The 13460-nt window shown below is 46.7% G+C and overlaps 1 protein-coding gene across 1 annotated transcript in view; it reads right to left on the reverse strand.

Annotated features, from left to right (window-relative positions):
- Positions 1-872, reverse strand: part of NIBAN1 (niban apoptosis regulator 1) — a 64826-nt gene extending 63954 nt beyond the window's left edge. The window contains exon 1 of the mRNA XM_075422714.1: positions 724-872. Within this exon, the coding sequence (XP_075278829.1) occupies positions 724-778 (55 nt within the window). The 5' untranslated portion in view covers positions 779-872. The remainder of the gene's footprint in view (positions 1-723) is intronic.
- Positions 873-13460: the final 12588 nt, after the last annotated feature.

A 13460-nucleotide genomic window follows, 5' to 3' on the forward strand; every position in this document is an offset into this window, starting at 1 on the left:
CACCACCCAGGAGTCACCCCACGGCCTGGATCACCAGCGCCAGCTTCAGCTCCCAGCCCCCAGCAGCTAGAACGCTCGCAGGCTCCAGATGTGCGATACACGATATAATGGAATAGGGCTTCCTTTTCACATGCAAACTTTTGGTTTGCTTGTAAGTCTCTAGCCTTAAAATTTGCTTTGTAAATACTCTACCTGTTACCTGGCTGACACGGAGCATAGGTAGACAGGCAAGAGCAAGATGTATTTCATCTTTTAACTACTCAAATGACAAAAATACCCCCTGAAATTCAGAATGATGCTCTTTTCCTTCATAGCTTAATATGCGTAAATTCAAAGCAATTATTTTTCTTTAGTTTTCTCCCTCCTAAGGTTTTAATGGGACAAAAAACTGTTCCTAGACAACTTTGAACACTTTCCCTAAACACTGACCTAGCAGCTTTTCCGCTGCCTGCAACGGGCTTTGGGAAAACCAAACCCAAGCCGGGCCGCAGGGTCTCGCCCCGACACCCGGTGCCCCCGCGGCGCTGGGACCGCAGCCCCCCGGCCCCTTCGGCCGCGCCGCTCCGCGCTCGGGGACGCTTCCACCGCCCGCTTTTCGGCGCCTCGCAACCCGCTCCCGGCACCGGTCGGGCGCTGCCGGCGAACCCTCGCCCGCTCGAAACCCCGCCGGCGCCGCCGGAGCCCCGGCCGGGCGGGCAGCCGCCTCCCCCCGCGCAGCCCCACCTCGGATGTAGGCGCACTTGGACTCGTCCAGCGGGCTGGAGGCAGAGCCCCCCATCCTGCTGCTGCTGCTGCTGCCCCTGTTGTTGTTGCTGCTGCCGCTGCGGCTCCTGCTGCTCCTGCTGCCGCCGCTGCCGAGCGCTCCCGCCCGGCCCGGCCCGGCCCCGCGGCCGCTTCCCCCGCCGGCCCCGCCCCGCCCCGCCCCGCCCCGCTGCCCAGCGGCCGAGCCTGCCTCCTGCACGGCGCAGGGCACCGCCCCGCAGCTCCCCGGCGCGGCAGCGTGAGGCGGCGGGGAGCAGCGGCCCCGCGCCCCCCGCCTCCGGACAGTGGTTTCGGCGGGGGCTGGCCCCCTGCGTGACTCCCCGAGGCAGGTTCCGCTGCGCTGGCGGGTCTGCCCTGCGGGGGCGGCGGGCGGGGAGCGGGCAGCGTGCGTTACGGTGCCTCTCGTGTTCAGGACAGCGCTGGCGAGCTGCAAGGAGTACGGGCTGCGCCGAGGCGCCGGGGATGCGCAGCGACTGGAAGTTACGGATCTTCGACTTCAGGACTTCTCCCTGAGCTCGTACGCATCTGTCACTTGCTGTGACATTAACACTGCTAAGTTCCGTGAACTGCGCGGTGGGTACACTTAATACTTTGCCACTCAGCTGATCACAGGATGGTTAAAAATTTTCGGATTGAATCTTCGAACTTTTTAAACCAACACAAAACTTGATCATAGAATCATAGAAAGTTTTGGGTCGGAAGGGACCCCTAGAGGTCATCTAGTCCAACCCCCCCGCAGCGAGCAGGGACACCGCTAACGAGATCAGGTTGCTCAGAGCCCTGTCCAACCTGGTCTTGAATGTTTCCAGGGATGGGGCCTCCACTACCTCTCTGGGCAACCCGTTCCAGTGTTTCACCACCCTCATTGTAAAGAATTTCTTCCTTCTATCCAGCCTAAACCTACCCTGTTTTAGTTTAAAACCATTACCCCTCGTCCTGTCACTGTTGTCTCTACTAAAAAGATCGTCCCCATCTTTCCTATAGGCTCCCTTTAAGTACTGAAAGGCTGCAATCAGGTCTCCCCGCAGCCTTCTCTTCTCCAGGCTGAACAAGCCCAACTGTCTCAGCCTGTCCTCATAGGAGAGGTGCTCCAGCCCTCGGATCATTTTTGTAGCCCTCCTTTGGACCCGCTCCAACAGGTCCATGTCCTTCTTGTGCTGAGGGCTCCAGAGCTGAACGCAGTACTCCAGGTGAGGTCTCACCAGAGCAGAGGGGCACAATCACCTCTCTCCACCTGCTGGCCACGCTTCTCTTGATGCAGCCCAGGACACGGTTGGCCCTCTGGGCTGCCAGCGCACATCAGATCTGAAATATGGAAGACGATACGTAACATCAAGTTCAGCATTGTGCTAAACAGCTCCTCCTTCAAGAAAGCCAATGGAAGGCAACTGCAGTACCAACTCACCCTCTGCGGGCACATGCTGGTCGTACCAAAGTGCAACTGAGCATTGTTTTTAACTACCCCGAGGAGGCGGGGTTCATCCCCAGCACCACCAACGCAGCCTTTCACAAGTCCGTAGGCATCTCAGCTGAGCAGACAATACTACATCAACAGCACTTCGAGAGGTCAAACATGCATCAGACCCCATGACCGTCGTAGCTGGGTGCTGAGCTCTGCTGGGAGCTGTGCACTCGCTCGCGGAAAGGCGGATGCTGTGCTTTGCTCGCTGCACATCTTTGAGCTGCGTGAGGAGACAACAGTGAGGAAATACTGTTTACTGCCGTGCATTTTAAAGGCGTTAACCCAGAGGAGAATTTGGCCTGCGCTCAGTGTAGCGTATCTGTTACCAAATGTACTTGAGAAGCCTTTCATAATGTACAGTCACACGTAACAGGCGAGTCATCTCCAGGAGCACGCAGAGATAGGCTACGGCAAACTCACGAGCCATAAACTGGATTGCTATTCTGTCTCATCATTTAGCAGATGAAAATGTGCCAAATCCCAGGAGCTTTATACCCGAGAACAGATGTCAGTGTGCACACTGAACGGGAAACCTCCTTGTCTAATTACAGCTAGGGTAAAAACAAAATGAGAACTGAATAATTTTTTTAATTATAACATTCTATACTTCGGTAATACCTGATCCCCAAGATCCCCAAGCATTTCACAAATGCTAGCTAATTAAAGACCACAATTCTCCTTTTAAGATAGGGAAATGCTGCATTTTCATGGCAAAGTTTGCATCTTAAGCATCTTGAAAAGATACCATGAGAAGTGTGAGCAAAGTCAGGAACAGATATAAATGATCCCATTTCTGATGTGCTTAACAACAAGACCATCCTTCTCTAAGACACGAAACTGGCCGTGCGAGGTGTCAGTCTGATGTAACAGAGCCGCACTGCAGCCATCAAAGATAAAGTAATAGTATCAAAACAAAAACACTACCGGAGGCAAAACAAATACTTCCCTAGTTTTTCTCCTATGAAATCCTGAACTCTGAGGATTATTTTTTTTTTCCTTTTCCCTCCCCAAGAGTTCCTTCTCTAACCACTTCTTTTATATTATATCCTACAGGACAACACGATGGAGCAATTCCGTGCCATAGAGAAAGTGAATTCATGAGTGAACAGGACCAGGGAAGCAGCTCCTCCCAACAAAGGAATGAAGATCTGTCTCCGCTGCCTCTGCGGCTTCACTTGTGGTGGCCTGACATCAGGCTAGAGGTGGTTTCTCACATCACCAGAGCCCAAGCTTCACGCGTGGTGTGGACCCACAAGCCAGCTCGTGAAAGCACTGGGAGCTCTCATACCCAAAAGTGCAGTGTGCAGTCACTACACCACCTTGTTTTGTTTCAGCCTCCAACTCTGTTTTGCGCAGAGGGCAGAAGGAGGTTGTCTCCACAACCCTTTCTGTATCATCTCCCTGCAGAGGGAACCGTAATGTAACCCTGGTGTGCCACAGACACAGACATGACAACGAGATCCATTCTGAGCGCAAACGGGCATACCGTCGTAACAAGCCTCCTTCTGGTCGTCAAACACACAGTCCTTAACGCCACCACAGGGCTGGCAAACTGCAAACGTGTCCTCAGAGGGACTGAGAAAACCTTTGCCATGCTGTTGGCTGCTTCCCCTGTGTGCCAACACTTGTCTAATGGTAAATAAGACATGCCAAGGAACCAGTTACTTTGACATGCTGCATAATAGCACTTGGCTGCGCCCTTTGCTTTAGAGGGAACCGCAGGGTTCATCCTGTGTGTACTCTCCCACAGCCTTCTTGGCTGCCTGAGAAACACAGCTTGTTATCTAGCCAAATCATTTAAGTGTATGAAACCCATTGGGAGAGAAAAGTAATTATCCAAAACTACCTTCTAAGATTTCTCCAAGTGAAAGCAGCCATTTTAAGACCACCGAATTCTGTAAGCAGGATCACAAGGTGCTGTTGACAAAGACAGCTGCAAATACAATAAAACCATCGTGGATAAATAATAATTACCTGTTGCTAGAGGGAACTGTTAATCATTATTGTCTGCAAGGCAAAACCAGGTTGCAGAAGGTAGTACGGGGAAGACATATTAGAAGATAAAAGCAGCCCTTTTCTCATGACAGGCTGTTGGTTGAAATATATTCTGAATCCCTTCCATCTAAGTAACGCAGAAAAATGTTATATTTATTTTCAAAAGGTTAAAATGCAGTCTTAAAACCTAGCTGAGGAGGATTCTCGAAAAGAATCACAACTGTTCTTGCTGGAGAGCCAAAAATAGTATTTTGATAAAACAGCCTTAAAAAAAGTTAAGAGCTGGTTGTGCTTTAGCTGCTACCCAAATTCTGAGAGCCCGGCAAGCAGCACTGCACCCTTTCATGGGAAAGGGAGCCTGGATGAGGTGATCTCGCTAGCGCCCTGTGCAATTGCATCTTGAAAACCTCCAGCAGCGGAGACTCCACCACGTCCCTGGGGAGGCTGTTCCAGCGAATGATTGTTCTTACTGTAAAAAAATTCTTTCTTATATCAAGATGAAATGAAAAGGCATGATGTGAATACAGTATATGAAGTGCTGCTATGTTCTAGGGAAGAGCTAAAAATGGTGTTTATTGGTCATTATTCAAAGAAAGAAATCAGACAAACCCCTTATTTTTCTAACTTCAGAAAGTATGGACGACAGCCTGAACTACTCATAAAGGAGGGAAAGCGAGCAAAAGCAAGGAAAAGGCATATTTCAATAGCAAATGGTATCTTGGTGGTAAAATTATATAATTTGTATCTCTATCTTTCACTGGTTCTGTGAAAGAACAGGGTTTAAAAGGTGGTATGGGTCAAAATGCAATCAGGCCACCGAGTGCACAGCGTAATGCAGGAGGAGACTTTGCTGCCTTCCTCACCCCTCATTTTCTTGCCAATTATGTTTTCTTGCCATTCGACATTTGTTTGAATAGGCATTGAATACCAGTGCTCATAAAATAACAAATTATAAATAATGTTCATCATTTTATCCTGCTTGGTTCCAAATCATTCATAAATGTCAATTTTGTCCACAGAATTAAATCTGATTCGTAATCTGAGAGAATTTTGAATCTTTTCAGCAGTGAAACGTTCCCATAATGCATTAACGGTGACACATCAGAGTTCAGTAGCTCTGTACACACATTTACTAAATATATATATGCCTAGTCCATGGCGAGGCTTAGCTAGACGTTAGCATTGCTACAAATCTAGAATTTCCATCCTTGGTATCCAAACAGCACACATCACACATCTTGTTCCTCAAAAATAATTTTTTTTTGTGGAAAGGTAGAAAACTTGGGGTAAAACCTCTTTGACAACAAAGAAAAAAGAGTGAGGTGGGGTCATGAAAGCTACGCCGTAAGCGAGGGCTAGAAGGTTTTCTCTCTTTTGACACCTGAGATTCTTGAGTGGGAGGATTTAGGCAGCTGAGCCTTAAAGACTCTAGGTAAGCAAAACATAAGAACGCTGCTTAAATAGAGTTGCCTCTCAAAAATCAGGACAGGAGAACACTGCTAATGGTATACACTTGAGAGAAGGTATGTTCTTTTCTTTCCTATCCATAAGGACCCTTCAGTGTGTCTCAGGTTCCCAGCTCAACGTGGAATACAAACAAAGCTTGTAAATATAGTCTAAGCAAGTTATACTCTTTATAACAAAATACACAAGCTCTTAGTGCTTCAAGCATATTACCAACTTGGATCTCAAGGCTGCTTTTTAAAAAAAGATTCTAAAACCGATTTATTACAAATAAACAGATTCTCTCAAGTACAGCTCTAGACAGTGGCTGCGGAGAAGGGAAAACACTCTGCACACCATTGAGTACTCAAGTAGAAAAATCCTCGGAAAACAGTAACCGCACAAGAACAAGAGACTTTGCCTTACCTTAATTTTGAAATGATTTTTCTTCAAGCCCTGTGGTAAAAAGTGCCCCTGGTCTTCTCTTGGCCCTGTCACCTGCCATGTCAGGAACCTAACGAGAACGCTGTTTGAAGCCTATTCTTTTGATGTCAGCCTTGTGACTCTTTGAAGCTGGAGTCTGCTTCTGGAAGGTTGGAGGGGCAATGCCAGATCTAGAAGAACAGGAAAATAAAGAGGTGTAGCAAACCCAAGACAAATGGGAATTGGTAAGGAGGAAACTCTGACTGTTAGGACATGACATGGGACTAAGGGCATTTGGGAAAGGAATGTAGACTCTGAATAGGGATGTGAAATTCAGAATCTTTAAGACGTAATTCTTTATTTCCATAAATTAAGGAATCCTAGAGCTGAGAATCGCCTCCAGCTGCTGTATACTCCATTTGCCTGTCCCAGTGGCCAAGTAATTACATGGTTTTGTATATATGTAAATTAAAATAAATCATATATGTTGAATTTTTCTTATTTACTAAGTACATAAACCATATTTGATACATTCAAATGCCATTTCCTTCTCTGTTTAGTCACTTGGTTATGAAATCTATTAAATGACACAGCTGGAGTTGATCATTCCTGCTCAGCTGCCATTAGAAGCTGTATTTTCATTAGTTAGGACATTCTTGCCAAAGCAATGTACAGCCCTTTGCAAATTAATTGTTGAAGCAAGCTTCCTCATTGTCAAACAAGACACAATGATTTGGTCCCTCACCTTGAAACAGAGGTGGCTTATAGAAACCAGTAAGTGAAACCACAGTTGACTGCACTTTCCACTGCCTAGTGCTCACACAGCTGCAGAAGAGCAAACGAGAAGGCAGGGCTCAATCTGTTGATCTCAGCAGAAAATCCAGGATAAAAATCCATCCGTCACCAACTGACTCTTTACTGCCTCAAATGGGAAGCCACACCCACCTGGGAAAACAAAAAGAAAAAGCCTTCATAAGTGGTGGAAATGAGCTAACAGGGTGAGATTTGTGGGAGGCAGCGTTAAAGGCTTTCAGGGGGTTGGACTAGCTGGCCTTTACAGGTCCCTTCCATCCCAAACGACTCTGCGATTCAGCTCAGGTAACAGAGGAAGGCTCAAGGCATCCCACTGTCTTTGAACACGCTTTAGTGAGGCACGACACCAAAATCTAGAAACTAGGCCTGTCATTTTTTCTTCTTAATTAAGTAAATTGTAGTGTGACTCTACCTAGAGGAGTAAGAAATTCTGTTTGCATATGATTGACAAAGATGTGGCTGAAACCTTCTTCCCAAGTGAGCTGATGTTCATGTATTATTAGCTATCCTTCAGAAGTACAGCAGGCATATGCTGCAGGAGCTGAATGATCCTCCAGACATGATTAATGAAGGAGAGGACAAAATCCCTACAACATCTGGATTTGCTTCTTGGCACAGATGGTTTTGGTTGCTTTTTATTCTGAGTATATTCATTAGGACTAAGCACGGGGTTTAAACACAGCCTTCCTGTTCCAAGTCTCCATTTTCCATGGAGAAGCTTCTCATCGGGACCCTATCCAAGAAGGCATATGTAGTGACTGAAAGGGGATTTGCTAAACCATCTTGCACGCTGAAAGAGTTCAAAAGGAGATACATAAAGGAAAGCTGAATAGTTTGGATTTTTGATATTTTTTCCCCTCTCTCTTCAGAAGTGGTTGTTTCGTCTGCTTCGTTTTCTTTCTAGATAATTTTACAAAAACCTTAGCACTCCTAGGTTTTTAACTTCCAGTAAACGGATCCCAAATGTTTACAAGTGTTCCTGTTCATTAAGTTTCGATGCTCAGAGCGTAAGCCCATCCATCCAAGCGTAGCTTCCGAGATGGGAAAGCCAGGCCGTGACAAGCCTGCACAACAAAGGACACCATGTACTCATCGTGTCAGTGGGTGAGGTACCCGCTGATCCTCGTAATCCTGTTAGCCTCACGCTCCTCTCTGGCTCATCTGCAGTCACACAAGAATCTGCCCAGACGAGAGAAGGACATCACCCACCTGACAGCACCAGCACGTCCAGTGGGCAGTTCCCCCATTCCAGTACACGCTGTGTCATGGTGTGTTTGTTAATGGCGCAGGATCTGCCCCAGTAATGCTGATCGGTGTGTAAGTTGCAACGGGCATCTTACGGTGAAGCAGGAAGCAAGAATCTTAGCAATTAATTGTTACCAAGACTTATTTGGGTAGTAATATCTGGACACAGAGTTTTTCATTGTCCTTTAGGAAAGCAAATGTAATTAACTGGTAATCAGCTGCAAGTCCAGCAGTTTTGCTGTACTGCCATTAAACATACTGGCATATTTACTGCAGTAAAGCAGCCCTCTGCAGGAAAAGATAATTTTATTACTTTTTTGAAGATGTTTAACAGAAACCTATATTCTCGTGGTTATCTACACAGTTCAACTTTACCAGATGATTGGTTTTGACCAGTTGGTTGCAATCATGTTTGTAAGTGAAGTGCAACTATTGCTTTTCCTTCCTTTACTATTTCATAATAAAGTTAGTATTTCTGTAGGCACTGGAATCCTCATTTGCCTGACATGAGAGAAAATAACATTCTTCTGTTATCCCAGCTCTGAAACATGATGACTAGAAGCATTATCATAGATCACATAAAAATCTAGGCTGGAAGGGACTTCTGGAGACCACCTGGCCCAACCTTCTGCTGGAAGCAGGGCCATGGAATTTGGTCACCCATGGCTCTGCCAGGCCAAGTCTTGAATATTGCCAGTGAGAGAAATGATACCACTTCCCTGGCAGCCTACTCCAGTGCTTAATTGTTCTCACAGTGAAATTTTTTTACTTCTGTCCAGACAGAATTTCTCTTTGAAGCAATTTGTTTGCCTTAATGCATTCTTTCTTGATGTGTTCAGATACGCAAATGAGTGCTTGCCCATCTAAATAACAACAGCAGAAACAGCAGTGGCCTTGTTTCACTTCTGATGGCATGCTGAATATTTAGTAACTGTACCACCTGCATGCTAGCTTTTGTCCAAGTCTTCAGTCCCCTTTGCACAGCCTGCACAAGCACTGGACAGAATTGGGTGGTCTTTATCAAGTAGCAGAGAACCAAGGGATACAGAAGTGGGCAGGAGGTTGAAACTGAGGGCATTAATGTTCTACAACAGCCACCACCCCATTTTAAAATTCAGTTTTTAAGGACTTTGCCTACATAGCATAATTGAGCTGTAAAGGTCCCAGCCACTGCCTGAAGGCCTGTATTCAACCCTCATTTTGTGCACACACATCACTGCTGTAGACTGAAAGCAGTACGCAAAACTAACCTTGTAGTCCTGCCAAAAATTACCTGTTACTTGGCGCACTGCCCAGAATAAAATCGTGCAAAATTTTAGACTCCAGTCTCCATTTATCTGGTATATTTCTATAGCTATTTAAACAACTGCCAAAAAAAAAGAGACGATAAAAATGTTTAGATTATGGAATAAGCATGCATAATGGTTTGGCTACGGTTCCCTTCTCTTTCCCCAAATACTTGAAAGAATAACAAGAGGAAATACTAAAAAGATCCAGCAATCTAAACTAGGGTTGTGAGGTCAAACTCTCACTTGCTCCTCCTTCCTTCTCTTTGTCGCTGCTAGCCACTTGGCTGCTGGCTCTCAGCCGAAGGGATTAATGGCATTGTTAGTGCATGGACAAAAACAATAAACGGCAAAAAGAGAGCTTTTGGGTGCCCAGTGATATCTTCAGCCGTTCCAGAGTTTTGCCTTGTGCAAAATGAAAATCCTCTGAAAACAAGGAAAAATAAACTGAAGTTCATGTACATGAACTACATGAAGTACCAGCCTTAACTCTGGTCACCATCGATGATATTTATCACTAGAACGAGTTGCACAAATGACAGCTATGCCTGCTGTGTTTCGATGTCTCTGTAAGGGATGGTGAGGAAGACTACCGCATTAGCTCAGCAGGACTGTAATAGCAGCTACTAGGGAGGCAGCAGTGGAAAGACACAGAGATGTGTTATGAAGAATTTCAGTAGTGGTGCACAAAGGTCTTCTTGCCAGTTGGCTTTCACAGCAGTGAAACAGGAGAGAACTTTGAATACGTGCATTTGAAGGGAGCCCAGTGACAGTTTGGCATCAAGTGGCAACCTGTACAGTTAGGTGAAGGACTGCAAAAGTCCACCAAGCGTGCTGATGTTTCTAGGCAGCAGGCTATGTTTGAGCATAGGATGGGTATCAGTACCTGCCGCTCCGTGCAGTTCACGGAAATGCTGGGCTTGCCATTGCAAAAGGAGCCGGCAGACCCTGTCCAGCAGTGCTCCGCAGTCCTGTTCCCTCAATGTTTCTGCTGCCCGCGAAGCGCAGGCACCTGGTACTGCTACAGCCCGAAAATGACCAGAGCTGAAACTGTAACCTCATCACCCGTTGTCTAATTCAATAATCTGGGAGCACAGACAGCCAATGCTAAATGCATCAATTTAGAGACTTTGTAAGTGAATTGTATACTTTAAGAGGGAACTAGTTCACTGTAGAGGCCGGTGTCGCATGGCTGTAATTGAAGTACCAGTGTGACACAATAAAAACAAAGGAAGCTGTACAGTTCCCACCGCGTTTGCTCTCACACATCTAATTATAGAGGAGTAACAAGGATTATACTTCTCACTGATCAAAGGCTGGAGTTGCAGACGTGACTGACAGGAATCAGATTTTCGGTCGATATTCACATCCCGACAGTTGCAGTGATGCTGAATGCACTAATTAGCACAGCCGTGGGTGCTCAGTTGTCCGCTCCAGCTCTCCGAGGCTACATGAAACACAACCTCAACCCAGCCTTTGAACTAGCCGCCCTCCTCCGAGGTTACCCAGCCGTTACCAGGCCCGGGGTCACTCCTGGCCATCTGGCGCCCTCTCCCGCACGCCCACTCGGGTAGGCTGTGCTGGCTACAGACACTCTCCCACAGCATCTTCCTCCTCCTCCTCCGGCAAGGGCTCTCCCTACAGCGGTCCCTCCCGACCCAGCAAACCTCACCTCCCTATTTTCAGATACCTAGGTAGTGGCCACTCCTTACACTCTGAAAGGCAACCTTCGCTTTGCTAACGGGGAGTTATCAGGAAATTCGTTTTCTTTGCAAAGCAAAATTACTCCTAGCATCCTCAGCTTACCATGGGCCAGCTCTCTGCTGGCTGTCTCTGCTTTATCGACAGCAATTACCCTTGCCACAAAACGCACTGAACGCATATTAGTGTCTTTACAGAATCACACAGAATCACAGAATGTCAGGGGTTGGCAGGGACCTCTGTGGGTCACCCAGCCCAACCCCCTGCCCAAGCAGGGTCACCCAGAGCAGGCTGCACAGCACCGCGTCCAGGCGGGGCTTGAATATCTCCAGAGAAGGAGACTCCACAGCCTCCCTGGGCAGCCTGGGCCAGGGCTCCGTCACCCTCAGAAGGAAGAAGTTCCTCCTCATGTTCAGCTGGAACTTCCTCTGCTGCAGTTTGTGCCTGTTGCCCCTTGTCCTGTCGCTGGGCACCACTGGAAAGAGTCTGGCCCCGTCCTCCTGACACCCACCTTTAAGATACTTATAAGAATTTATTTATAAGCATTTACCTCCTCAACATCATCTTTCTATCTCCTCCACCTCGCCCCTCACAGAGTTCAGCTGCAGCTGATCCGAGTCTCACCGCCGTCACACCCGCTTCAGCCTTCTCGCTCCTCCATCTCTGCCATCAGGTAGCAGTGATGGTCCCTGCACTCAGCAGAGGCAAGAAAAAGCAGACAGATTTTGTGTCTCTGTTCCGAATCCAAGTGTTTTGCACAGAAGGGCTGTTGTGCCTGCAGCAGAGGAAGTTCAGAGAGGTGTGACTTGACCTCTGCCTCCCGATGGCAGGTTCTCTGGTCATCCAGCAGAGATTTTAACAATTTGAAACAGCAGCTCCAAGACAGAAAATTTGCTCCCCACATGGGTCCTCTTCCCCTGATGTGAGAAAGAATGAACACCTCTCTATCTGGAGCTGAAAATCCATGGTCCTGACTCCCACAAAAAGCAAGGAATGGGGCACAAACCCTGAGGAGTTTAAGAATTCATATAATAGGAAACAATACGGGGCTAGCACTTCATTACCACAGTTTCTACATCCTCCTCTCAGGGGCTGATTGCCAAATCACTTTCTCTTCTGTTTCCTTCCTCCCTGTTGTCTTTTTTACACTCTGTCAAGTCATTCACACTGCTTCCTCATCCCCACTCAGTGTTCCAAGACTTCTCTTTATCTTATTTCCCTAGTTTATCATCAAAAAGCTGCAAGAAACTAAGAGGAGAAATTATGTCTTAGAGAACACCACAGAGAATGCTCAGACTTCTGGCTGATGCTCTGCTGCAATGTTTGCTGTATTTGATCTATACATTTCAGAAGGCTTTTTACTTGTAGGTTGGGGATGAGAAGTAGATGCCTGTTTTAGGCAAAAATTCACAGATCCTGGCCATTCATTTTCTGCAGGTGCCTTTGAAAAATCTTTCTGCAGGGTGGCCTGTTTGATTATTCTCTGATCAATGGCTACCCAATACCACTGTAAGTCATCTCACAGGCAAGTACATTAAAAACTTGTTTTCAGCTGCTTTGTGGAAACATGTGTGTACTCTACAGCTTCATTGTCCAAAACCTCCATATCACTGACTTCTTTAGGCACAGATTTTTTTTTCTATAGACATCCTAGACCAGTGCTGAGTGACAGGGTGAAGCCTCCTAAAACTGCGCTTGCAATGTTTGCCTGACGAACCCACGATGAGATGTTGTATCTCCTGGGTGAGTAAGATAGTGTGGCTCCAACTGTTCCTGCCGGAGGGAGGTGTTTAGGATCAGGAGACGTGCTGAGCCTCGAAGTTTGTGAAAGCTCTTTCTCTACTTGTGTTGTGGATTTAGGTTTTCCCTCCCCTACTCCTGATGCACACCAACCCGCTAGACTTCTGCAAAACAAACCACTGAAAGTAGCAGGAGAAGGAAGCCACAAAGTTTCATGAATTGAAACCGCCTGCTGTATGATTTACTTCAGCATCCCTGTCCTGAAACACAGTGGGCAGCTCTGTACAGCATACCAAAGAACCTCACAAAGCTTCCAGCAATGCCCACTCTTCCGTGGTAGTAAAAGTGTTGGTATCTATTGACAGTTTCCTCCCACTAGCACTTAGCTTATTACTAGTGATGCCTGGAACTCCTTTCAAACAGCATTCTTTAAATCATTTCCAGGATTTGAAGTAGGCTTGTCTTAACTTTTCCTAAGAAAGTGTTTTCTGTTGTTGCTAAATTATTATAAAAAAACATGATTTTTGTGGCTCATGGAAAAAAAAAAGATGTCAGCTTTCTCCCACCTGCTTCCACTAACTTCAAGGTGT

Source organism: Opisthocomus hoazin, chromosome 6, assembly GCF_030867145.1.
Source record: "Opisthocomus hoazin isolate bOpiHoa1 chromosome 6, bOpiHoa1.hap1, whole genome shotgun sequence".
NCBI lineage: Eukaryota > Metazoa > Chordata > Aves > Opisthocomiformes > Opisthocomidae > Opisthocomus > Opisthocomus hoazin.